The 27,931-nt window shown below is 38.7% G+C and overlaps 1 protein-coding gene across 5 annotated transcripts in view; it reads left to right on the top strand.

Annotated features, from left to right (window-relative positions):
* Positions 1 to 17,862, top strand: part of LOC136835201 (protein OS-9-like) — a 103,083-nt gene extending 85,221 nt beyond the window's left edge. For 3 of the 5 annotated variants that reach the window (XM_067098431.1, XM_067098429.1, XM_067098433.1), the window contains 4 exons: positions 5,191 to 5,311; positions 6,456 to 6,574; positions 13,173 to 16,114; positions 16,158 to 17,862. In XM_067098431.1, the coding sequence (XP_066954532.1) occupies positions 5,191 to 5,311; positions 6,456 to 6,574; positions 13,173 to 13,280 (348 nt within the window). In that variant the 3' untranslated portion in view covers positions 13,281 to 16,114; positions 16,158 to 17,862. The remainder of the gene's footprint in view (positions 1 to 5,190; positions 5,312 to 6,455; positions 6,575 to 13,172; positions 16,115 to 16,157) is intronic. The other 2 variants (XM_067098432.1, XM_067098430.1) reach the window with 1 other exon arrangement.
* Positions 17,863 to 27,931: the final 10,069 nt, after the last annotated feature.

Below are 27,931 nucleotides of genomic sequence, written 5' to 3'. Positions count from 1 at the left end.
CCATTTTTCTTGACTTTCCCTTTATTCTTCAACTTTTCCTCTACTTTTTCCTATATTTACAAAGTAATTTCTATGAAAAATAACCGAGATAGGGCTCTTCAAAAAAAATTTTTTCTAGCGATAATTCTCACCATAGGCCAGGCAGAGCGGTCTGTTTCTCACCATCTTTTCTATCAATTTTTTCACCAACTGGACTTATTCGTTTTCCATTGTTTTATATGTCAATATTTAGGGAATTTTATTGGCTTTCTCATAAAAAATAATTCATTCGTCTGACTTTCATAGTTTTTGGGTTACGAACGAAAATATAAAAATAAGTAAAGAATTTTATTTTTTTTTCGTTAAATAACACATTTTTTCGTATTTAGAGGGCTGGGACTCTTATTCTGACTATTCCACCATAAAATATAAACATTTAGAAAAAAAGGACAGCAAAATGAACGTTGTTGGCATAAAATTTCTATTTTTGCTGAATTTTCGAAATAATTATTTTTTCGCACTGTCGAGCGCTCCCAGACACATCGGGGCTCATGTACCCTCAGTGATGTGATAACTATACAGATATGAAAGGGTTAAAGAAGACCCTTCGCCTGACACAGGAGTTGGGCATTTTAATGAACTTCCAGAAATCTCAAATAATTCTGACACAGAAGATTCCCTATTGAGGGATGATTCTGGATTCACTGACTTTTCGGGTTTTTCTCTCTCCCCAAAAGGATCGACTCCTGTCTCCAAACTGTCCAAGAGCTCGTATGTCTCAGAACTTGCTCAGCGGCTCAGTGAATGAGTCTGCTGGGGACTTGGCCTCCGTGGAACCATTTTTGAAGTTGGGCAGGTTTCACATGAGGCTGCTTCAGTTTTATGTGAAAGTGAACTGGAGCAGGAAATCCCAGCCGGACTCCTTCGTCAGTAGAAAGACTTCTGTACCCTGAACCTCGACCTAGAATTTTATTCTGATGCTTCAGATCTGGGTTGGGGAGCCCTTTTAGTAGTTGGAGGGTCTCAGGGGTGTGGTCGGTAGATCAGACAGCTCTCCACATCAGTGTCAAGGAGCTGAAGGCTATTCACTTGGGCCTCCAGGCCTTCTCTCCACTCGTCTCTAGCAAGGTAGTAGCAGTTTACACAGACAACCCCACAGCTGTGTCATATGTCCGCAAACAAGGAGGCACCCACTCCTTCACTCTCTACGAGACAGTGAAAGATCTCTGGGCAGAGCAGAACCAGGTGAAGATTATCACTCGCTTCATTCAGGGGAGAATGAACGTCCTACCAGATGAATTGAGCCATTGCAATCAAGTCCTACCGACGGAGTGGACCTTGGACTCCCTTGTATGCAGCAATCTCTAGAAGTTATGGGGCAAACCAACAGTGGACCTCTTTGCTACGTCAAGAAACCACCGTCTGCTTCTGTTTTGCTCCCCAGTCCTGGACGCTCTGGCATGGGCAACAGATGCCATGCTCTTGGACTGGACAGGGCTGGACGTATACGCGTTTCCACCTTTCGGGTTGATCAGGGAGGTGATCAACAAGTTTTCATCTCACCAGAACGTCTCAATGACCCTAGTTGCTCCGTTCTGGCCCAGGAAGGAATGGTTTCCAGATCTACTGCAACTGTTAGTGGACTTCCCTTGGCTCCTTCCACAAAAACAGTTGCTGCTCAGACAGCCCCACTTCTTCAGGTTCCACCAAGGATTGTCCGCTCTGGCCCTGATGGGCTACAGACTGTCAACATCCTCATCAGAGCAAAAGGATTTTCGAGGCAGGCTGCAGAAGCTATTGCTAGGTGCAGATGATCTTCTAGCAAGCTCTGCCAGTCCAAGTGGACAGTTTTCAGAAGATGGTGTAACCACAATAACATCTCTTCCGAGACCTCTATAAGCCAGATTGCTGATTTTTTTGCTTTTCTTGAGGACTGCCAGGAAGCTCTCTCCCTCCACTCCTCCACTCTCAAGGCCTGTAGAGCAATGCTTTCTTTGGTGTTTAAGTATAGAGGCCTGGATCTGTCCTCAAACCAAGATCTCAGCAACCTCATCAGACCCTTTGAAACTTTCAAACAAGAAAAGCCTGGCTTAGTCTCCTGAAATTTAGACGTTGTTCTGAAGTGGCTCTCAGGCCCCACCTTCAAACCTCTCAGCTTGGCCTCCTTTAAGAACCTCACCAAAAAGACACTTCCTCATGACGTTGGCAACTGCCAAACGCATTAGCGAACTGCAAGCCTTCAACAAGAGGGTAGGTTTTTTGCATGGGGACGCGGTATCTCATCTTCTCTCTCTCTTGGTTTCCTCGCTAAGAATTAGGACGTTTCCCAGCCATGGCCTCGCTTGTTCATCATGAGAACTTAACGGACATCCTCAGACCAGAGGAAGAAGAAAGTCTTCTTTGTCCTGTGAGGGCCTTGCGGTGCTACCTTCAAAGAACAGAAAGGATCAGAGGACCTTTGGACAATCTCTGGCGCTATGTGAGGAATCCTTCACGTCCCCTGTCAAAGAATGCTCTTTCTTTTTTTTTTCTGAGAAGTTTGATTACCAAGGCACACACTCAGGTTCAAGAGGACGTCTTATCATCCTTTAAGGTGAAGGCTCATGAGGTTAGGGCCATTGCGACTTATCTAGTTTTTCGGCCTGTGTCTCTTGAGGCTACTCTGTATTCAACATTTTGGAAGTGTAGGTCAGCCTTCACTTCACATTACCTTAAAGATTTAGAAACTGTTCAAAAATTTTTGTACTTGGTCCTTTATCCGTGGCTCACGGATAACATTGTTGGGAAAGGAAGCATAGGGGGCTCTCTGTTCTCTTCTTTCCTGGAGTACCCTCCAGTTTTTAGTGGTTGGGTTGGTGGTTTTTGTTCCAGTGTAGATAACACATATTTATTCAAGCCTATGCCCAGGTAAGTACACCTTTTTAATCTTTTGACACAACCATCGGTGAATTTTTCATGGCTGCAGGCACTCCACTGAAGTAGAGGCGATTTGGCCATACTGCCACGCTCTCTACAGATAAAGATGAGCACTGGGACTAGAGGCAGACCACCTGCAGCTCTCTTAACAGGTAAGTGAACAACAAGCATTGTACCAATGTTAGCAACCTTCTATTTCAAAATCATTGTTTTTATTATATTGGAGTAGAATATGTCCACTTATCCCACTCCCTTCAGTGTGGGAATCGAAGTGTAATTATTTGGTAAGTCACCATATAAAAATTATATTTTTATGATAAAAATAAGGTTTTATATATACTTACCAAGTAATCACATAATCGGAACCCTCCCTCCTCCCGTCAGATGGACATCAGGCCTCAAATGAATTGAAGTTCTCTGCCGAGTTGTACCTATCAGTCCCGAATGTGGGCGGGGGGCCTCGTCACCTACACAAATGATGGTAGCACCACCACCACGAAATTTGAATTTTGTTAAACTGCTGTCATAGAAGCTAGTAGCTATGTAGTTACTTGGTAAGTATATATAAAACCTTATTTTATCATAAAAATATCATGTTGTAGTTCACTGCAACTTAATACTTGAATGGCTTAAATAGTTTACTTAAACAGGAAGCTTTAATTTACAGAGAAGGTAGCTTTTCATATATTATGTCTTTGTTCAAAGAATTCTGCCATCTTGATTTTATAAAGGTTGTTATTTAAGGTTGAAAGATTTAAAAACCTTGGACACAGAAAAATGAAGACATGAAAGTGAAGTAGCTAGAAAAAGTGTCTGCAAATAGAGCTTAAAAAATTGGTTGGTGGAATAGTGGACACCATGAAAAGAAGCTTACAAAAAAGCAAAGTATTATGCATTGTGATTGAATAAGGGATAAGAAGTTAGCTAAAGGCTCAAACTGAGCTATCTTATGAGAAAACACCGAAAACAACGTAGTAATACAATGTAAACTGAAGCATAAGCCAAATGAAGCTAGACAAAGAAAGAAGGCTACAAAGTTGCCAAAAGTATAGAAAAAGGGAATGCAGTAGGTAGAAACATAGCACCAGTGAAGTGAGTCTTGCTGAACCTTCAAAACCAAAAGTGTTAATACTCAAAAAACATTCTTGATCAACATATCACCAAGGGAACCATCCACCAGTTCGAATAACAATGAAATCTCACAAAACCATGGTTTGCAAATAGTGACAACACGGATAAGGATGAAAATGACTTATGATGATGTTCTTAAAAACAACCTAGTAAAAATCCAAAGATTTTCTATGGAACTCAAGAATTGGCATTAGACACTTATCCACACAAATAATGGCTTGGAATGTTGGGCATGCCTGTCAATTGCATCATTTTTTATTATTATTATTTTTTATTATTATTGTTATTATTACAGTATTATTATTATTATTATTGGAGGAACAAATCCACCTTTGTGTAACTACAAATATATTTCAAAAATTAAAATTTACATAGAACTTTCAGGAATGTATACAATACTCATCAGCATAGATTGATGAGTATTGTAAAGTTTCTTGAAAGATGTGTAAGTTTTTTTAAAATAACTTCATAGGTCCCAGCACTTGGCCTTTGGCCTAAGTCCTATAATCTGTTCTGTTCTCAGAAAATATATTTGTACAGTTACATAACTATAGATTTTCTTCATGAAGACTCATGCTGTTATGAATATTTTTTTTTATTATTTTTAGGTAATAGATTTGTGATACATATGCCATTACAATAGTAGGGTCAGTAGCAGAAACAAAAAAATTATATGCAGTATATTCATTCATTAGTAATGTTAAGTAATATGTGACCAGGAATTTCAATTGGCCTGATATTCAGCTCAAATATGTGATTTGTTAGCTGCGGAAAGGAAAATCACAAAAGATGTAATGCTATTTTCCATGGTAAAATGGTGCTTTCCCACTCTAAGATTTTCAGGGTGTATTTTTATAATTACTTTTCCCTTACATTCCTCATTCAAGATTTAACAGGAGTCAAAATACGTAGAGTATTTAATAGGTAAAATAAAAACATTGATTGATAGTAATTATACCCTAAGAACATACCCTAATAAACACAAGTGATTAAAAGGTCATTAGACTCATAGAAGTAAGAAAAAGTCAGTAATGATTTTTTGTATTTAGGTTCAAGTGTGTGTGCTTTTGTTGTTTTTCATTCTATTAGTCTCCCATGTCCCATGGTCGTTCTACTAGTTTCCCATGTTTGGTACAAAGATTAAAGTTATTCTTTATTTTACAGGGTAGTGGAAGTACAAAACAGTTACGTATAATGAAAAATAAATTGGATGATGAATCTCAGAAGTCTAAGTTAGAGCAGACAATAAAGGACCGTCTTCAGAAGTTAGGCTTGGAGAAGATAAGTAAGTACTGTAGTATTGGGAAACTGAAAGTACTTAAATAACTGTGCATCCACTGTTCATAAGGCCTCGTGGATCTTTCTTCCAGTTGGATATCTTCTTGTCTTTCTCCATAAAATTGTCTTGTACCTAATACCCATTGTTTCCATAGTAATATTCCATCATCCCCCTTACCTACATAAATTTCAGATCATTTAACATTGTCCTTACACCATACTATATCAACACTCTTTACTAATCCATTGCTCTCGTTTCTTCTCTTGCATTTCTCTGAAACAATACCTGTAATATCCACCTCATCATTATCTCCCATCCTTCACAGTTTCCCACTTAATTTCTGCCTAAATCTGCATTTCTGCTTTACATTTTAGGTTGAAAGGGTTGTTCGGGTTTAAAGTTACCATCCTATTGTTTGACCCTTGCTGCATTCATCTTCTGCACCTCCGGTGTACCTTGTGCTTTTATTTATAACAGAATCCAAGTGTAAAAGTAGTTGTCTGCATTCCTGAATTTCATATCTTCATGTGTAGCTTCTCTACATCATCTGTAGTATTCAACACTATTTGTTTTTCTAATGCAAACTTGTAATATTCTAGCCATATTGTATCACCTGTTTTGAAGTTCTTTCATTGACTCGGTACTTGTGAAAAATTCTGTGCCTTTTCTAATTTATTCAATGCAACCATCATTAATACAAATAAAATGGTCTCAAAATTTGGTCTTCTGCAGAATCTAATCATAATAGTGAATGGGTTTTCCCTCTTAGGTTGGTTTGCAAGTATTTTTGGTATATTGGCTTCATCATTATTACAAGCTATTCCAGAATCCCATCTTCTCAAACCTTCGTGTAATGTTTTTTTGTTTGCTTGGTCATAAGCTTTCTGAAGAGTTACAAAATGCTTTCACATAAAGATTTTTTTTTTTTATTCCAGTGAAGTACATATATTCATACAAAATATTTTCAATAACAAGACAATCACCCACCAGATGCCAACACATTAAAAGTGGCTCACATAATGACTTGTATGGTGTTTTAAATGTTACTTGACCTTAAGGAACAAGGCTGTGAGAAGCCATAATGTTATTGGTTGTAAGTTAATTTTTTTATTTTATTCATAAAGAAGAAAAATATTTTCCCAATTTTCAGGCCGAAAATTTGAAGTGAAAATTCTGACTCCAAATTCCCTAGAAGATGAGGATACCAGTAATCCACTACTTTCACAAGAAGAAACAGAAGCATTTCAGAATATGATAGTTAACCTTTTGGTAAGTATTGCCTTTCCATTTTTTAAAAGTTTTGGACTGTCAAATCTTCTCTGATATAAAATTACAAATTTGAAATCAGATTTGTATTTTTCATAACTAACAAACCTGCAATCTTAACGTAAGGGAGAATTCTCTAGCGCCTGCTGGAGTCCAGTTAAAAAAAGAAAAGTACAAGAATATTGTTAGAATGGGAGTTAGCCAAGACATGAAAGTAGGGAGAAACAGCCAACTGGGCCTGCTGGGTATCGGCGGCTAAAGCGATTTTGGTGATATTGGCTCAATTCATGAAAATTAGTTGTTGTCATATTTCCACAGATCTGGGTCCCGACCATTGCCACACGAAGATAATATCGATCGAAGTCTTTTAAACAGTTTAAATGCCAATTTAAAGCACACACTCAAGTAGAGAATTAAAGGTCTGGTTAGGTGGTTTACTTGTTTTTGCATTCATTCTTCAGGTATTTATTTCTTTTGATGTATTCTTTCCGTATGCCGTACAATATGTTTTCCCATGGCAACGCTTTCTCAGACTGAATAACGCCACCCAGTTGTCCGAGAGAATTCTATTTTGATGTAATCGTGCATTTGTTATTTTCAATCATTGCAACACTTCCGTGGACCTTGGACGTCAATTGTGTATTATATATATTACAACATGCCAAAAAGAAGTTTAGTAAGCGAAGGGGAAGCAGGCTCGCAATATCAAAACTTACCTTGAAGCTAAAAGTATAGACACAGCTAATGTTATGGCTTCTCACAAGTTGCCACCAACCATCGTGTGTGCTGAGGATATGCCCAAGTGCTTCCCTATTACAGCTCGCCTCCGAGTGAAATCTATCATTCTTGCAAAAATATATCAAGATGATGATGATGGCACCTGACAACTTTGTTTTGAAGTTATCTGATGATGAGGGAGGGGGAGGGAAGAGAATGCATTTTTCAAGATGTATGTCCCTGACGTAGCTTCTGGAGATATGGAACTGCTGGTGCTCTCGCATTGTGTCAAAGATCACTGACAGGAATTCATATATAAAGTATTTGTTGGTGAAGGGGGATTCAACAGCATATAAAGGAGTATGCAGTTTGAATGAGGCACTGGTCCTTATGGCCTCCATATCCAGTGCTCAGGAAGAATGCATAAACCACGTTCGAAAGGCGTTGTCTTTCCTCTTATGGCCTTGAAAAAGATACACAATATGTTTCAAAAATATGTAACAACAACAAACAAGTTATGTTTAGGAGGAAATGGAGGACTCAATAAATTGAGTGATAAAGACCGGTCATAAAGAGGTGGAACATGATATCAGCTGTACAGCATTCATTGCTGCCTATTAGGAGAAAAAAAACAGCAGGCCTGAAAGGCCTTCAGATGAAAGAGGACCAGAAACGAATGCTGCTTGCATTCAAAAAAGCAAAAAGAAGCAAAAGAACATCAAAAGTGGAGATATGAAGGAGGCCTATTAGCCTCCCTAAAAACCTGGCAGCACAAGAGTTTCCACTGGCATTCTATGATTATCCCCAAAAATAATATAAACTATTTTCTTTAAGTGATAAATGTTTTTTTTTTTTTAGAGAAATAATATATCTCTTATAAAGAGAGAACAAGTGCCATGCAGTTTTTTCCAAGAAACTTTATATGCTTCTAAAGCAAAATAAATGGTTAGCAAAACTTTAACTGCATTTTTCTCAAACTTACTTTTTCTACATTCAAATTCCAAAACTCCCTTATTTATGAATGGATTTTAAAAATAAAAAGCAATTTGAACAAAGATAGTGAGAGAACACACGCAAATTTATTTTTCTTTTTTTATAAAAAAATTTTTACCAAGATTTATATAATTTTATGGTATTTTTTATTGCACCCTTTAAAATATTTTTAAAATAGCATACATCACATATTAGATTTTGAGTTTGCTGTTTTATTTAGAACTAAACTTTCTGCTATTACTTTTGTTTTTAAATTGAATGATAAATAAAGGAGATGTACTTGAAAAACAAAAATGTTGTGTTTAAAAAGAAAAATATTTGTTAAAAAAAGTTTCATCCAATTCACCTGTAATTTTGTATGCATCTTCGGTCAAACTAGAGGTAATACCTGTGGAAGTTTGAACACCATCACTCAAAATTAATCCCCGACCCCGCCGATACCCTTAACCCATCCCAGCTATAATGCATCAGTTTCCTTTAGCCCAAGTAACTAAATGAGGGGTGGCTTGAGGTGGACCAGGTACGTTAAGACCACAGGTTTGTTAGTTATGAAATACAAATTGATTTAAAATTTGTCATTTGTTCATATACAAAACAAACCTTCGGCCTTTGGTCTTAACATAAAGAAGACTTATTCATGGAGGGAGGATAGAGGAAGCCTCAGAACCGACTGGAGGTTCAGCGCACCTGGGCTCACTTCCTGGTCAAAGTAGGATATAGGAAGGAGTCATATGCCTCTGATCTGTTAGGTAAAAGGTTACTTAGCAGCCAGACATCTGGATTAAGAGACAGTGTGAACCCCTGTTACACCACTGGACCCAAGGAAAAAGTGTCCAAGAACCTGTAGGTTTAAGATCTCTTGGGGAACAGGACTACTCAAAACTCCCGAGAAGCATAGAAATTTCCCACGAAGACGAAAGGTGGTTTAGCAAAGCCTTATACCAGCCTTTAAAATCCTTTGAACCGACAAGTTCTTTTTGAAAGCGACAGAAGGGCCTAGACCCCTAGCATCATGTGCTCTTGTATGCACTGTATTGGCATCTAAATGTGTAGAAATGTAGGCTTGCTTGATTACTTCACGTAGCCAAAAAGAGATAGTATTCTTGGACATTTCCTTCTTGTTCTGGCCTGTACTAACAAAAAGTATTCTTGGACACTTCCTTCTTGGTCTGACCTGTACTAACAAAAAGTCTTCAACAAACCAGTCTGAGATGTCGAGTCCTTTTTAGATAGTTACGCAGTGCCCTGATGGGACATAGAGTAATTCATCAGGGTCATTACCAACAAAATCTCCAAGGGAAGGGATAGAAAAGGACGTGAACCAGGGGATTTTTAGTCTTAGTTACGAATTCCATGACAAATTTGAAGAATACGGACCCCCAATGCCTCGTGTGTTTAACATAAAAAAAGAGAGTCCATAAAGTTCACTAACTTTCTTTGATGAGGCCAAGGCTAAAAGGGAAACCATCTTGAGAGTTAAGTTTCTGTCTGATGACGGGGTTCATACGGATTACGTGTGAGACTGCTAAGCACCAGTGTTAGGTCCCAATTCGGAAGTTTAAGATCTCTCAGGGAACAGGACTACTCAAAACTCCTGAAAAGCATAGAGATTTCCCACGAAGACGAAAGGTCTACATCCTTCAAATGCAGAACTAAACCTAGAGCAGCCTTACACCCCTTGATGGCTGACACCAAAAAGAGAACTCCGTTGATGACACCAATCACAGATGGCCCACTTTCCCTGGCACACAGCTTTAGAAGACCTCCTGAGATAACCAGACATTTTTGGCATTGCTCTACGAAATAAAGGCAGGAGATACTGGATAGTCTCCAACTGTGAAGAGATAGGGACCCTACTGACTGGTGAAACCTCTCAATGTGCAGTTGGCAGAGAAGGTTGTGCCAAGGAGGAATCTCTCTTTGTGGTTCTGTCAGAAAGGCTAGAAGATCGGGATACCATTCTGCATGTGGCCACAAGGGAGCTACAAGGGTCATTTTGAGGTTCTGAGAAATCACCACTGTTGATAGCTTGGCAGACTAGGCAAAAGGGAGGAAAGGAGTAGATGTCCAGATTGTTCCAAGGATGATGAAGGTCATCGTCTGCCACAGCCCAGGGATCTGGAACAACTTAACAAAATACCTCTAGTTTTTTTTGTTGTGTCTGGTCACAAAAATGTCTCCTGATGGCCTTTCCCATAGGTGACACAGTCTTTTCACCACTTCCTGATGCAGTACCACTCTGTTCCCAGAACCTGACCCCGACGACTCAGCTTGTATGCCACCACATTCTTCTTTCCTGGGATGTTTCTGGCTGAGATCACCCACTGGTATAACTGAACTGTACTGTTGAAGTCGTGAAGATGACGAGACGCTAGCCCGTTTGTTGACATAAGCAACAAGTGTAGTGTTGTCAGACATTAGAACCATGGAGTGCCCTGTTACCCTTTCCTGAAATTCCTGAAGTGCTAGGATTTTAGTGATCCCACACCCCTGATGTCAGAAGATCTTCCAAGTGTGCTCCCCAACCCTTGTACGAGGTATCCGAGAACAGAAGAATCTGTGGAGGGAGAGAATGAAGGGGCCCTCCTATGGTCAGGTTGCTGTCATCCAGCCACCAAGCTAAGTCCTTCCTCACTTCTGATGAGAGAGGAATTTGGTATAAGGGAGAATCCTTGAAGGGGACCAAAACTCTTAGTCTCCATTAGAGTTAAGTTAGTTATAAATGATTTATTTAACCAGACCTCTGAACTTTTAGGTTCTTCTTGGGCTGGAAAAGAAAGGAAGAGTACATAAAAAATTAAGTAGTTAAATAAATAAATAAATAAATAATAAAAAAAGGGGGAGGAAATTAAAAAAATCAAGAGGGAAAGAAAGAAAAAGGAGGAAAAAGGGGGAAGATTATTTACCTATCAATTTTAATTTTGTTTAAGAGAATATATTATTAATTGAAAAGTTATTACCTTCTGCTAGAATATCCTTTATTGATTTATTTTGTAAATAAGTACTGAACTTTTTTAGGTGTCGGTTTGACAGGAATACCCTCACTGCTGTCGTGTGTATTAGCATGACCATGTAAAGAATTCTTTGACTGGGCATGAGGTTTGACTTTTCCAAATTTATCACGATGCCTAAGCCGTAACAGAATTGAAGACGGTCCGTCTAGGAAGTAAAATCATCCTGGGAAGAAGAAGCAACGAGAGGAGATTTTGATAAAGAAGAGCTAGAACTAGAAAGAATATTGCATCTTGCATTGACCTGCTGACCTCGACACACAAGAAATTCGAAGGTATGAAGGTACATACTACCAAGTTTCATTGTTCATATAGAACAAACCTTTGTCATAACGTAAAGGGGGATTCTCTGCAGACCTGATTATGATTGAGGATAGTGAGGTTAGGCCGGCCTTGATGAAACGAGATTGACTTGCCTTAACCCATCCCAGCCACAATGCATCAGCTTTCTTGGGTCGCTTCATAGCAGGTCAGTGCTGCTTTGCCCCCTGCTCAGAAGCTGGTTGTTCGTCCCTGCCTGTATTACTCCTTAGTGATCTGGAGACCTATCAACACACTCTGAACATGGATTACTTACGCCAGTTGTTAGATCAGCTCCTACAAGTAGAATGGGGGTCTAAATCCAAGGCAGGCAGAAAATAAGAGCAAGGATTGTTACCAGCCACAAGCATTTTCTCTGAGGTTTGGGAAGCTTAGATGATTCGTGAGTTCACATACTCAAAGTAGAAAACACTAATAGTACAGTATCACACAGAACACACACAAACAAAAAGGAAAGAAAAAACCAGATCACTAAGGAGTAATGCAGGCAGGAAGGGACAAAAACAACCAGCTTCTAGGCAGAGGGGGCAACAGCACTGACCTGCTATGAAGGCGGCCAAAGAGAAACTGATGTATTGTAGCTGGGATAGGTTAAGGCAAGTCAGCTGTGCCCTCCTCCTTTCCACCATATTGGCTAACTCCCGTTGCCACAAATATCCTTGTACTTTTTTTAATCTTACTCCAGCAGGTGCTAGAGAATTTTCCCTTACGTTAAGACCAAAGGTTTGTTCTGTATATGAACAATGAAACTTGGTAGCAAGGTACCTTCAGGGTTAGCGACTCTTAGGAATATCCTTTTACCTTTGTGTGTCGAGGTCAGCAGGTCAATGCAAGATGCAATATTTTGCAAGATTTGATTACCCCATAACCACACTTGCAGCTTCCACACCCCCTGTGGATTAGTGCCATTGGAAAGATCTCTCTCTTTCTTAATTATCATTATCTAAAATCTTATCTTGCAGCATTAATATGAATATGTTAATTACACACTGAACAGTTACCTTATGAACCAAATGTAGACTAGTGAGGCAGAGTTTTTCAAATGGAGATGGAGAGATGTCAAGCTTATTGCTGAGGGTGTTAACACTAACAATGCCATTTGTGTGTGTATGTTTGTTTTGTGGACAGTCTAGATGTCCATGGTAATTGTTGAATTTACTTTTTATTTCTTATTTAATGGTTACAGACATTCACACATTCACGTATGTTGAGATTTCAATAGTTTGTTACACTAATTTTTTCTATAATCTTAATACAGTATAGTACATAACTTTTAACAAATATCTTTGAGAGAAGCAGATGTTTGCTTCAGCAATGTTAGAGATCCTTATTCTTGGAGCCAGGCCAATGTTTAGAGAATTCTACAAATATTGGGTTTCATATGTTGAGGTTTGAGCACATAGATAGTATACATCAGTAGAGTGTTGTCAGTATCTTTACCATGTATGTGTTGTTTTTCAATGTGTCTTTAAATGGTAAATGCATCTTTCAGCTTACATTGGTTTGGACTAGTAGTGTAGCTTAACTAATTTATCATTGACAGTAACCTTTTATTACAGAGTGCAAATGCAGAGGAACTAGAGGAGAGAGAGAATCATAGGAAACTTGAAAAGAATTACGGTTTTAAGTGGGATGACAGTCACTTGGCAGATGAAGAAGAAGAATGAGCACAATAACCTTAGAACAAATATAAATCCTGGGTTTGTAAGCTTTTATCTGTGCATAATTGAAAAGACATCTCAGCTCCTTTATTATTTTGCATAATTTTTTTTTATCCAGAGACAAAAGGTTTTGATTAGCAGTATGAAAATAATAGACTTGTGGAAAAGTATTATCCACCAACAGCATATTTATAGTACTTATGAAAGGACTAAATTCACTCTGTATTAAGTGGAAATGTATTATCCACCAACAGCATATTTATAGTACTTATGAAAGGACTAAATTCACTCTGTATAAACTTAAAAGGACTAGATTACTTGGTGTGTCAACTGCTTTGGTAAAATACTTACACAAGTTTTGGACACAAGTTTTGGAGGAGAAAAGTGGATTTTGTTTTTCTTAAAAAATATAATTAACAAAAAAGTTTTGTTTCATATTCGGAATGATCAAAGCATAGTTTATCGAACTGCAGATTTTTAAAATTTTCCAGATATGCTATGTTTTTCTAGATTCATTGAAAGTCTAGTATTATGAATGAATGTTTATTTTATATACTGTGCTGATGTTTTTGTCTTGTTGCTACTACATGTTAAAAGATTTTGCTCAAAAGTTTCTAGCAAAGAAAATATGTCGGTAGACCGTTCATAGCATTTAGATTTATAAACTATGGTTAAATTAACCAAGTATTTAAATTAATGATTTTTTATTTTTCTATATAAGCTTGTTATTTGATTTCCTCAGGTAAGAACTTTAATTAGTAAACTTGTTTGTATATAATTTACGGATGCAAAAACTAAAGGACAATGATCTTGATAGCTTATTCTTTCATTTTTCATTTTAGGGAAATGTTCTCTACTACTGTCTGCTGATGCTGATAAATATCATCATATACATTGTATGACTTCTTTGTTATCACAGTCTGTATTTATTAGCATTTTACATGAACTATAAAACAGTACAATGGAAGTTCAATAATCTGGATGGATTTGAGACTTAAGATTTGTATTTTCAAGGGCCCTCACACAAACTGCAAAATTATAGGGACACATTAAAATATAAAATTTATTGAATGACATTTTCAATAGGAATTTGAAAACACTTGCATGTTTAAAATGGCATTCTATAAGATATGCCAAATATACATTTAAATTTTGTTTCTGTAATGTAAGTAGTGTAAGACTGAATAAAATAAAGCAAGGTAATAGTTCGAACAAGACAAAGGAGCTGGATCACCCCTTCTCTCCCACAAAGAGCATGTCTCCCCTTTAGTCAAGGACCTAACTAACTAGTGCGTACCACCAATCACCCAAGATCTCTCAAGGAATGAGATGCAGAGGGGTGAGGAATTTCTCCCACACCATCTTTGGACCGGGCAAGTGGTAGAGAGAACACCCATAAGAAGAGAAAAAGCTCACCTCTTGTGTCCACTGGAGCATGTATGAGAGCAATGTCTACAGAATGATCAATGTCCCAAAGGTTACTAACATGATTATGCTACCAGGATTGAGATGACCACTTAAACATTTAAATTTTCCCTTCCTCCTCTTTCTGCTACCAGGATTGAGATGACCACTTTAACTTCCTACAAGAACATTTAAATTTTCCCCTCCTCTTTCATCTGTGTGAAGAACAAGTCTTGTGAGGTGGAAGATGATGATGAAGAGGGAGGTGGAAGATGATGATGAGGAAGACGACCATCTTTTCCTATTACAGTATCACAATACATTATCACAAAGCACACTAGTTGTCTAATGACAACAACCCAAGAGGAAAGTACTACAAAAGTAAACTTGCCTAGAGGAAAATCAGCAAGAACTACTACCACAAGCAATTGTTCATGCTGTCTAGTAAGTGTTGGCATCGCACAAGCCGTGGGTTCCATAGGCGTGTTATTAAGAACTGGAACTACCTACACAAACACTTTGGGAGATTACATCTCTCTGTTCTCCATCAAACTACCAAGAAAATTCAGTTGAGGGTAATTTTCAATTTCTTGGATGGGGGAAAGTTAACCCTTGGCTTGCATAAAGTACTCTCAGTTTGTGGCAAGGGAAAAGAAGAGGGCAGAAGAAAGAGGTTCCAGCTGAGTCTGCCAACTTAACCAGTGGAATAAAACTCACAGATGAAGAAGGCAAATGCCTCTTGTCCTTCCTTTTCCTCTTGCTAAGCCTTTCCAACTGCAGAGAGGCTCAATCCACTTACTCCTCACATGGGCATCCTTTTCTTCCTGCTAAACCTTTCCAACTGTGGAGAGGCTCAATCCACTTATTCCTCACATGGGGAATGAACAAAGACCTTACCTTGACAGTGAGAAAAAAACTAACGCTTATTCCTTACATGGGGAATGAACAAAAACCTTACCTCGACAGTGAGAAAAAAAAGGAATGTAAACTCCAAGTGCATATAAAGGCATTGATTTGCATACCTACCCAAGAAGTAAAATGTTATTTTTTAAATGACAAGTAGTATTTCTTACTTAAAAACACAATTCTTTTATTATATTGAAAAATTTTTAAGCAATTCGTGTACTGAACTGAAATACATTGGTAAACAATAGTAAGAAAAAAAAAATACGTTAAATGCTTACTATTACTGAAAAAGAAACGTGGGAAAACAACACACAGTACAGCAGTCATGTAACACATGTACAGTGGGTAGAGTAACACACCAGCATAGTGAACCTCAACTTATCGGACTTGTGTTCCCATCAGCTACATTATTATTTTTTGCTTGGCTACCATTTTTCAATTGAAGTCTCTTAACCTGAATGTAAGTGTAAAGTATGGGTTAGTTTAGGTTATGAAACCGAAAGTTGAGTGTAAAGTACGGGTTAGTTTAGGTTATGAAACCGAAAGTTGAGTGTAAAGTACGGGTTAGTTTAGGTTATGAAACCGAAAGTTGAGTGTAAAGTACAGTTCAGTTTAGGTTAGGAACTTAGGTGGAATTGCTGTTAGCTGTGAGATATCTAGAAAATATTAAAATGCAGGATATAAGTATAGGGTCTTTGTTACCTAAAAGACTGTAAATTATCAGAAAGCCAGACTCCTAGTGTTTGTTGAGCATTGTTATCTATTATAGAGGTAGTACTGTATTGTAAAATGAGCACTGTTATCTATTAAAGTTAAAACCAAAAGTGCAATTTATAATGATCTGTAAATACTGTGGAGTATAAAAACACTTCAACACTTTAAACTGCTAAATCGTACAGAAAGTTGAACTTAATGTGTATATTAAAACCCCTGAATTTTACCAGCTTTAAAAAAAACATGAATTTCAAACCAAAACTGAAGTTTTTACAGTTTAAGAGTTTTTACGTTGTGACTGCATGCTGCTGTTCAAGTAACACAATATTACACGTGCTTGTACACACCAGTACAACTTGACTTTAACTGGGGAACCCAAATTGAAGTAGGAGAGGACGTTAAGACTGTAACAGAACATGGGATCCACATTGCATATGAGATTATTTTTAACAGTCTGCATGATACATTTTATTATCAAATCATAAAGCTACACTAGTTTAACTTATAATCTCAAATAAGGTTATGTAAACTGGTGCACTCCAATACCTAAACTTTTGGTAAGCAGACTACGGTAAAACAAAGATTAATGTGCCGCATTTGTATAACTAAAGCATTTCTGTGTTTTGTAACACTTTGTATGAATTTGTTTTAGCCTAGCCTAGGCTGTATGAATTTAGCATAGCCTACACAAGCAAGCTTGTAAGACATTTTTAGAAGGCAAAACCATATATTCAAACTGGGTCCACCTCTCCCCCTCTGGACAATTGAACTTCCACTGTAATTGCATTACAGTAATGTACTTAATTTATCCCAAAGTATTGTAGCAATAGTGATGTCATAAATAGTAATAATGTTATTTCAAGATATCTTACCACTGTGAAATTTGCAACGGCATCGTGACAATTCTGATCATCGACAATAAAAAATAAAAAAGTTTTCATGTTAAGATGGTCAGACTTTTTAGAAAGATTTGTCATACCAGAGATAATTTTGTAATTCAGATAGTGAAAATTTTAGTACAGCTTCTGAACATTTTTTATTTAAAATGTCAACTTAACCATTTCTTTGTATTTTGTGTTGAGTGTGGATAGCTACTGAATAAACATATTTGCATGTTTACAGAGTACCTTTGTTGTCTCAAGAACTGCAGACTGTGAAAGTTGTGGGAAGAGGTAATGATGAAAATATAAAACCTCAGTTATTGCGCCATTGTGGTTCTTAAAAATACTAGTCATTATCATAATTCTTAATATTTTTAGTAAACTCATCTGTAGCCAACACTTTCAACCAGAAATCTTTCCTTTATCACCATCTGTTAGTGATGTGGATCTAGAACATTTTAGTACAGTATGTACCCCATCTCTGAAGACTTATTCCCTGTAATAAGAGGATCTTACGAAAGTATATATTACATGTTGCAGTTTCTTATGGTCCTCGTTTTATTTATTTAGAAATCATATGGAATACCTTTCATGTGTTCAGCTTTTGTGATGAATTTTGTATACACTGGGTATCCTATACTGTGTATTCAGTGGAATTCTGAAAATAAAGTCTGATATACATAGATTTTTCTTAAAAGTATAAGACCCTTACACAAGGATATAAAATATTGAATTCATTGGGCGAATATATCTGGTTAAAAAATGTCCAGACAGAAATGCATATGTAAATCATTTACAAGTTACCATGTAATGCAGCACAGGTAGTGCATTCTTTATTTTGGTCAATATTTGTACTAAATAACAGATACAAACCATACCTTAATGCCTTAAAATTGGATTGTAGCTAACCTGGTCAGTGTACTTGTTGAGGAAATGAGCCATTGCACCAGGCAACTTTCCACTGAAATTATGCTTTTTCCATTGCTATGTTACCCAAGGAAACTTTCTTCTAATTTTCTACCTTATTTGTTAACCTCTAGGTTGACCATTAGTTAATCTAGGTATTTTAATAACAATACGCAGAAAACATACATCCCTGGCCACAACCTGGTCCAGAAAGAAGAAAACATACGTCTACTGGCTTCTCCTTCCTTGGATTATAATCCTTACACTTTCCCTCATTGCTTAGCTCAAATACATTTCTCTTATTTTCATTTTCTTTTTAAAGTCCCAAGAACCCTAAATGGTCACAGAATTCCTCTCAGGCCTGCCCTGTAAGCACTAAATAAATCAGCTCAGTGGTCTGGTTAAACTACCTAATATTATTATTAGTCCACTTTCTAAATTTTTTTTCTACTTTTGATCATATTTTTGTTTTTCTCTCTTCCTATCACCTACACAGTACTGTATACTATCATTCTAATTTTTTATTATAAATATATATCCCTATTGGCAGACTAGTGTTATCAGTTTCATGTCCTTTACTATCTTTGACGAGTACCATTAGCTCCATCTGATGAATTATGTTTTTCTTCCCTAGTACGATCATTCTGTATTAATTAGATTTTAGAAATTTTGGGGGGGTTTCTGCTAAAGGTACTATTTTAATATTTTAGTTTTCACTTACCACACCAATAATTCCATATATGTCTACTTGTTAGCTGCTGTACATTAATCATTTTGAACCTTAAATATTTGCGTGTTCATTATCCCATTCCTTGTCCTTTACCAATCACAGTTCCATTCTAGTTTGCTAAGGCCTAATTCTGCCTTATTAACAAACCCCCATCCATGGCTAATTTCCATTTTTTATTCTTCCAGTCATTTTTTCTTCTTTTATTTAGTTCCTCTGTTTCTTAACATTCTTTCTTAGTTAATCATATTTTTGGCTATCTTTTTTTCTATTTAGTTTTTTTTTCACTGGTAAGCATTTCCCACTTTTTTCATTTTTAAGCCTAACTAAAACTGGCCTCAACCAACAATTTCTCCATCTCTACTTCCCTTAATCTTAGCTTATTTATGAAAACATCTTTACAGTGTATCGACTGGTATCCTCTTTCTTCCTTTTTTCTAGCTTAATTCTCTCATACCAAACTGTAAAAAAAAAGTAAGAAAACTTTGTTTTTTACTTCCTCTACCTGATCTGATCACCTGCCATCAATTTTTACCTATTTTACGGTATCACTAACTATACTTAGTACTTATTATACATCCTTCTTTATCCCATACAGCATGTCTAAGATATCTTCTCTCAGCTTTGACATCTCTTCGGAGGACCTTGCGCTTCATACTTACAATTGTTTCTTTCTTTCAGCTCCTTTATCTTTTTGTTGCCTTGTTTAATCCTTGACATTGCATTTTAATACTGCCTCATTCTTATACTTTGGTTTACAACTGCTACATAGGCACTGTTCAGGAGGTTGCTGGTTTCTGGAGGTTAGGCCCTTACCTTCCTGGCACATGAATGTGCCAACCTGTGGGCACAAATTATTCACAAACTTTGTATTCGGCACCAGCACTATTTTTGTTTGCATACACCCCCTTGTTTTCTTGCCTTTTTTCTTAGTCACCAATAATTATCCATTCACGTTTGCTTCCACAACAGCATCAGTCTCTGTCAAAATCTGAAATTACATAAAATTATTTCAAATTAACCAAATGTCATTTAAAACTTAAACCAGCTTTGAATAGACCCTTATACCTAACATTTGCTTCTAAAAAAATTATTTCGCAGATACAATGAATTTTCATAAAAGATGTGGAAATATTTCAGATTTAGATTAAGCCTGCTTTTTGTCAGCACAGGCCCTTGCCCACATGCAGCCCAGAGGGATAGAACAGCACATTTGCATACTCAATCCTACATCAAGATCTAACCTTTTGAAAACCTCTATGAAGATGCTGTGCAAGCACATAGAAGATACATGACTTTGAGCACAGTGGGAGTCTTCACAGGGACTGACCAACATGGAGGGAACAAATCTACACTTCCCTTGAAAGTCTCACTTAAGGTCAATCACTAACTTTGTGACTTAAGAGACAGTTCCTCCCAGTAATTGGTTCCAGTGAAGGAAAGGAAGACTGGAATCTCTTCTACAGGAGAAGGAAATTCTCAAAATTAATCTTTTTACTTGGAGAAGACCCCAAAAATTCTCCCAACCCAACTCTACATGTTTTGCACACTGAGAAGGGAAACAGAACCTCACCAATCCTTCCAAAGAAGTTCACACAATACCACTTTGTTTCTCCAATATCGAACCAATAGTCTTACTGTAAAGACAAGGTTAATAAAACTGTATGAACACTTCATTACAGGATGAACTTTTAAGTTTCATGACACAGGTTGCTGTCAGAGAAACAAAAATAATTCTAGTATTCCTTACATACTGAACTACCACAAAACACACCCACTAAAAAGTATACGGCATGTCAAACTTCACAACCCAATCAAGAACCATGACTACATGGAAAATGGAGTGTCTTGACCCGAATACACATTAATGGGGTGAGTTGATGATTACCAAACAGTCTCAGAGGATTTGATTTTCTGGGTGTAAGGTTAAGTATGTCTCACCTAATCGGTCTTGACTAGTCTAGTCCTGTAGATTTCACATACGTAAAAGAATCGTAACTGTTTATTATTGCATTGGGGCACAATCATCAATAAAAATATATGTAGCAATGACTCACAGAAAATACAAGAGAAACCAAGAATACTGAATATAGTGGGCATAAGCTACTGGAGGAATTACACAGGAGTTGAATAGGTTAGAAACAAAACATGTCAAGGAGTTTTACAGACTATAAAGCACAAGGAAAAGCAGGTAAGATCTGCATCAATCAGGTGTCATCAAAGACAGAGGATATATCTTTGATAAGAGTGATGAATTAAAACAAAGATGGTCATGCTATAATAATCACCTTCTAAACACAGAAAATGAACAAGAGACTGAAAAGGTGACTGGAAGGTACTGTTTCTTATGTTTATGAAAGTACTAAAAAAGCTGGTTAGGTTGGAAGAAATGATGTATAAAAGTACAAGGACAGCAGTAATAACAACCTGTGGCAAAACAAAAATATTCAAAATTAAGTCAGTCTACATCTAGGATCACCACTTGGCCCATTTATATTTGCACTGGTTATGAATGTACAGGAGTAAATTAATTAGGAATGAAAACCTACAGAGGTTTTGGTGTTAGGCAAGCAGGGAGAGAATTGGTTATTTATACAAGACAGAGGGGGCACAGATTTAAACCAGGGAGAGGATTCCAAATACTTAGGATCTCCTTTGAGCCCGGAGGGATGATGTGGAACTGAGGTTGAAAGTAGGATACAAGCTGATGGAAGTTGGCTGGGGTTGTGTGACAAAAGATTGACAGATAAACTGAAAATGAAGAGCTATTATACCAAAATCAAACAAGTGATGATGTATGGTTAAAAAAATAATATTTTCAGAACAAAATTAAGTTTCACATATACTTACCATGTACAGTAATAACACAGATGATGTATCTACCTCGCACGGCAACTTTTTGAATTTCGCAGTAGCGCTTCTGTTTATTATGTTGGTGACTCCCTGCCCACTACTGGGGGAAGAAGGAACAACCTGCAGCCATATCAATTTCTTTGTGCCCTTATGTCCATAGAGGGGAAGATGGTGGGCTTTGATTCTGTAATTACTTGGTAAATATATATGAAACAATTTTATTATGACAATATCATTTCATATAAGTAACTTACCAAGTAATTACATAGCTGAATCCCTAAATGGAGGTGGGATACATGGACATATTCTACTCCAAAACTTTGAAATAGAAAAATCTGCCAGCATTGAATGCAATGCTTGTTGTTTCCTTACCTGGTAAGAAAGCTACTGCAGGTGAATACTGCCTCTGGTTGGTCCTCATCTTAACCTGTAGCAGCTTGGCTGTTGAGCCATGGGGTGCCTCTACTTATGTGGGAGCTTTGTAGCAGAAGTTATGCCTGATGGCTAGCAAAGCATACAGTAAGGTGCCCTTGCCCTGGGCGCAGTACCAAGGTTAAAAACCAAACAACACTGTCACCTATTCTAAAAACACTTGATAAAACCACACCCTATCCACTAAGACTGGTGGATACTCCAGGTAAATTTTGTAACCCAGGCTCCCCAAACACTCAAAAAAACCCTACACCAACATGAAAAGACAGTAGGAGAAAAAAGTGCTTCCTATAATTCTTCACCTAATACCATGCCAGCCACTGATAACAGACCCACAGTACTGCAGTCATCGAGCATTGTTTCTACTTCCTTCAGGTAGTGAGAGGCAAAAATGGACCTGCACTTCCAGTAGGTTGACTGGATAGTAGAGGCCAAAGACAAGTTATGTCTAAACACCAAAGAAGTAGACACCGTTCTTATGCCAAGCGCTCTCACTTTAAAATTTGGTAAAATGTCCTCCTGGATCTAGGAGTGTGCTTCTCTAATCAAATCTCTCAGGAAGAACGACAAGGCGTTCTTGGACATACGACAAGATGGGTTCTTTACTGAAAACCAAAGGTTACTAGATGTACCCTTGATCTTTTCTGTCCTATTCAGTTAGTACCTCAGAGCTCTGACTGGACATAGAACGCTATCTTCTTCCTTGTGACCAAAAATATCCATTAAATTCTTAATTGTAAATGAATGAGGCCAGGGCTTGGATGGGTCATCGTTCTTTGCCAGAAAGCCTAGGGTGAAGGAGCAAACTGCACCTCCTTGAGAGAAACCCACTCTCTTATCAATGGCTTGTACTTCACTGATGCATTTAGCTGTAGTTAAAGCAAAGAGGAAGAGAGTCTTGCGTGTCAGATTCCGAAGAGAAGCAGACCGAAGGGTTCAAAAGATGGGCCTGTCAACCATTTCAGGACCACATCCAGATTCCAGGAGACCAAAGAATTGTCTTTTCTGTTTCTCTGTATGAAAAGGCTTTAACAGGTCCTCAATATCATAGTTCGAAAAGAGATCCAGGCCTCTATGCTTAAAGACTGAGCTAAGCATAGCCCAATAGCCTTTAATGCAGATGTAGACAGGTTCCTGGTATTTCTCAGAACATGGAGAAAATCTGCAATCTGAGTTACAGCGGTCTCAGAAGATGAGATATTGTGGTTGTGGCACTACCATCAAAAGACTGACCACTTGGCCTAGTAGATGAGGCTAGAAGATTTTCTTCTGCACTGTGCAATAGCCTCTGGAGCTCCCCTTGAAAAACTCTTTGCTCTGACAAACTTGCAGACAGTCTGAAACCTGTCAGGGCAAGAGCAGACAACCCTTGATGGTGTCTTCTGAAGTGGAGTTGTCTGAGTAGAGAAGGCTTTTGGGGAAGCAACCTTGGAAAGTCCACCAACAGACGAAGAGGGTCCGGAAACCAATCTCTCAGGGGCCAAAACGGTGCTATGAGGGTCATGGTGGCATTGTGGTGTGCTTCGAACCTGTTCAGAACCTCCCTTATCATGTTGAAGGGTGGGAGGGTGTACAAGTCTACATTCAACCAATCTTGTAGCATGGCGTCTGTGGCCCATGCAAGAGGATCTGGAGCTGGCAAGCAAAACAGAGGAAGGCGATGGTTCCTAGAGGTGGCAAACAGGTCTATCATTGGCTTGCCCGACTCCACAGATCTAGACAAACTAGGGGATCCACAGTCCATTCAGTGGGAACGACCTTCTTTTGATGGCTCAGCTCGTCCACCATCACATTTAACTTTCCCTGGATAAAGCAGGTGACCAGAGTTACTCGATTTTGGTTCGCCCACAGCAGTAATTCTCTCACGGCTTGGCAGAGAGAAGAAATGGGTACTCCCTTGCTTTCAAATATAGATCAAGGCTGTGGTACTGTACTGTCCACATGCACCACTACTGTCTTGTTGTGGACTAGGAAGGAAAAACTCTGAAGGCCTAGCTGAACTGCCTTCAGCTCTCTCACAATGATAGGTGAGCCCTGTTGATCTGGGATCCATGTCCCGGAGACTTCTTGATTGTCTAGCAGGGCTCCCCAGCCTATGTTTGAGGCATCAGAGCAGAAGTATAGGTCAGGGTTCAAAGGATGAAGGGACTTCCTTTCTGACAGCCTTCTTCTGACAGCCACCAATGCAGGTCCAATCTGATCTCCAGGGCGATTGGAAAAACATGACTGTCCAGCTGTCTTTCTGTTCCAATTGGCCTTCAGCTGGATATCCTCTTGGGGGATGCAAAAGCCTGAAAAACCCAAGAGTTCAGTATCATCCCCAGTTAGAAGATCTCTTGCGAAGGGGTTAACTGTGGCTTCTCAAGATTTATGTGAAGGCCCAGCTCCTGGGTCAGAAGAAGAATCTTGTGTGTGCCCTCCATGAACTTGTAATTTGATGGGGATCAAAGAAGCCAGTTGTCTAGGTAAAGACTGATGTTGATCCCTACTAAATGGAGCCATTTCGAAAGAGTAGCAAGTACTCGATTGAACACTTAAGGGGCCATTGAAAGGCTGAAGCAAAGGGCCTGAAACTGGTACACCTTGCCTTGGAAGGCAAACCTCAGATACTTTCTGGAAACTGGATGAATTGGGATGTGAAAATCTGCATCTTGCACATCTAGGGTTACCTTCCAGTCACCCTGGTGGATGGATGGATGCAAGGACTAAATGGCTTGTCTCCATCTTGAATTTTGTTTTCAAGACAAAATGATTGAGAGCACTTACATTGAGGACTGGTCTCCAACCTCCTGATGATTTCAGAACCACAAAGAGACGGTTGTAAACCCCTCCGTGTTGGTGTTCTGGATGTCCTCTATGGCCTTTTTCTGGACGAGGGAGGAAATTTCCTCCAATAGGGCCAATGTCTCTCGGAGCCTATTTAGTAAGCTGTCAATGTGATGGGAGAGTGACTAATGGGGGCTCTCAAGAATGGGATGACATAGCCCTCCTTCAGAACACTGATGATCCAGGGCTCTGCTCTCTCCTGATCAGCCACTTCTCCCAAAACTCTAGAAATCTGGCTCCTACAGATGCATGAAGAACTTCTGTCTCACTTTTTCTGCACTGGCTTGGAAGAGCTCTTCTTAATGGTCCTAGATGCAAACCGGACATTTGCACGGGACGTAAATGGCGTTCTAGATCTCCCTCCATGAAAGGGCTGTTGCTGGCGGGGAGAGGTGGAATTAGATTGAAAAGAATATGAGCCCTTAGGGCACCTAGAAGACTGGGTCAACACATCTTGTGTCGTCGTCTTCTGCAAATCTGAAGCAATTCCCTTCATTGTGTCTTGAAGGAAATGACATTTTAATAATAAAATAAAGTTTTACATATACAGTATTTACCAAGTAATTACATAGCTAACAGTTTCTAGTAACTGGCAGCTAAAATTTGAAAATTTGCAATAGCAATTCTTTTGTTTATTTTGGTGTAAGTAGCCAGCACAGCTCACTTTTCGGGAAGAAGAGGAACAACATAGCAAAGAAGGTTCAATTAATTTATGTTGAAATGTCCATGAGAGGGGAGGAGGGAGGGTCCCACTCTGCAATTACTTGCATGAAGTATCTATAAAACTTTATTTTATTATAAAAATGTCATTTTCATACAAGTAACTTACCAAGTAATTACTTGTACATAGCTGACTCCCACACTGATAGGAGGTGGGATTGTGGATTATTCTACCTAAAGTATTAAATGTAAAATAATTTGGGAATAGAAAGGAGTCTTTAACATTAATACACTGTTTGTTGTTCTTTACCTGGTAAGAGAGTTGCTGCGGGAAGCAACTGTCTCTGGTGGCACTCATTTTACCCCGTAGAGGTGTGGCGGCGTAGCCAAGTATCACCTGCTACATAAGTGGGGACCTCGCAGTGAAGGACTCCTCCGACAGCTTGCAAAGTATGAAGTTTACCCCCACCCTGGGCGCAGTACCGACACACAACACCACAGAAAAACGCTGATACTTGCACCAAAAAATTAAGAACACCATCACCCAACCATTAAAGACCTGGAGGGTGTCCCAGTACAAAGTGCCTCCGGCTCCCTAAGCTCAACACCAAGTACCAAGGCGAAAGAGTAAGGATGGAAGGAATGCTTCCTATACTTCCTTCCCCAACACCGTGCCAGCCACCAATAAAGGACCCAAGGTACTGCAACCATTAAAAACTGTTTCAACATCATGTAGGTAATGTGCCAAAAAGCTGACTTACATCTCAATAAGTGGATTGGAGAATGGAGGCAAGCATAAGATTATGTCTGAACAACAAGGGACCACAGCTCTAATCTCATGTGCTCTTACCCTTACAAAGGAAGAAGCTTTTCTCCACTCCTGTGAATGTGACTCGCAAATGAGATCTCTTAGAAAGAAAGAGAGGGGATTCTTCGAGAGAGGATGTGAAGGGTTCTTCACTGAACACCAAAGGTAATCAGACGTACCTCTCATTTTGTCAGTCTTATGGAGATAGCACTTGAGAGCCTTTACCGGACAAAAGAATCTTTCTTCATCTAATGAACCTACCACCTGAGTTAGGTTCTTAATGCTAAAAGAATAAGGCCAAGGTTTGGTTGGAATTTCGTTCTTAGCGAGAAAGCCAAGAGTAAAGGAGCAAATCGCATCTCCATTAGAAAAACCAATTCTCCTCTCCAGAGCTTGGATCTCACTCATTCTCTTGGCTGTACCCAAGGGTACCAAGAATAAAGTCTTCTTAGTTAAGTTCCTCAGCAAAGCAGAATCAACAGGCTCAAAGGGTGGACCTGAAAGCCATTTAAGTACCACGTCCAGGTTCCACGAAACATGCTGCAAATCTTTGCGCTTCGTCGCATAGAACAATTTAATAAGTTCAGATAAATCCTGATCCAAAGAAATATCTAGACCTCTATGCCCGAATATAGAGCCTAACACTGCCTATAACCTTTTGATAGTGGATGAGGACAAGCCTTTGAAGTTCTCAGGAACAAAAGAAAATCAGTGATCTCTGTTAAAGATGTCTTAGAAGAAGAGACATGATTTGCTCAGCACCAAGAGTGGAAAACAGTCCACTTGCTTTGGTAGACATTGGCTGAAGATTCTCTCCTGCATCTAGAAATAGCTTGTGCAGCTGCTCTCGAAAATCCCTTAGCTCTGAGGAGTTTCTTGACAGTTTGAATCCTGTCAGAGCTAGCATGGATAACCCCTGAAGGAATCACATGTTGAGCATGCTATTGCAACCACATTCCTCAGCATTGTATACAGAGAAGATGGTAGGATAACCCCAGGGGATGTACTATGGTAAGATGATGTATGCAGATACAGTACATGCTAAGTACTCTACTGTCAACTTGTGCACTGTCAACGGACTTTGCACCGTCGACAGAGGAGATGTCCTAGTACTGTATTGTCAATGGAATGTGCATCATCAACAGACAAGATGTCCCATGAGGAGATCCCCTATGATGATATAAGTTCAGTATGCTACTCAAAGAGGAGTTGCCTATGATGATAACACACTTCTTAGGAAGATGAAAGGACCATCTTGGGAGGCTTGTCCTGTCATCCGGCTGGTTCTCATCAAAAATGTCGAAGCAGGCAAAGACGGCAGCTGGGACAAAAAAAGGAGGGAAACTATGCCATCAAGTACCGCAATATGGCAGCATATGCCGAAGCAGCAGCAGGTTCCTGGTCGACCTCCTCTTCTGAGGAAATCAGAGACAGGTTGTCACCCTGAGCAGGCTTAGGAGCAGGAGGAGCTTTCTTCAATAAGTCCATAATTTGAGCTAAATGTTGTTTAATAGGTGCCAAAGCAGGCTCGTCAGGGTCC

The sequence above is a fragment of the Macrobrachium rosenbergii genome, chromosome 55 (assembly GCF_040412425.1).
Source record: "Macrobrachium rosenbergii isolate ZJJX-2024 chromosome 55, ASM4041242v1, whole genome shotgun sequence".
In the NCBI taxonomy this organism is placed as follows: domain Eukaryota; kingdom Metazoa; phylum Arthropoda; class Malacostraca; order Decapoda; family Palaemonidae; genus Macrobrachium; species Macrobrachium rosenbergii.
This window is presented reverse-complemented; position numbering and strand designations above follow the sequence as displayed.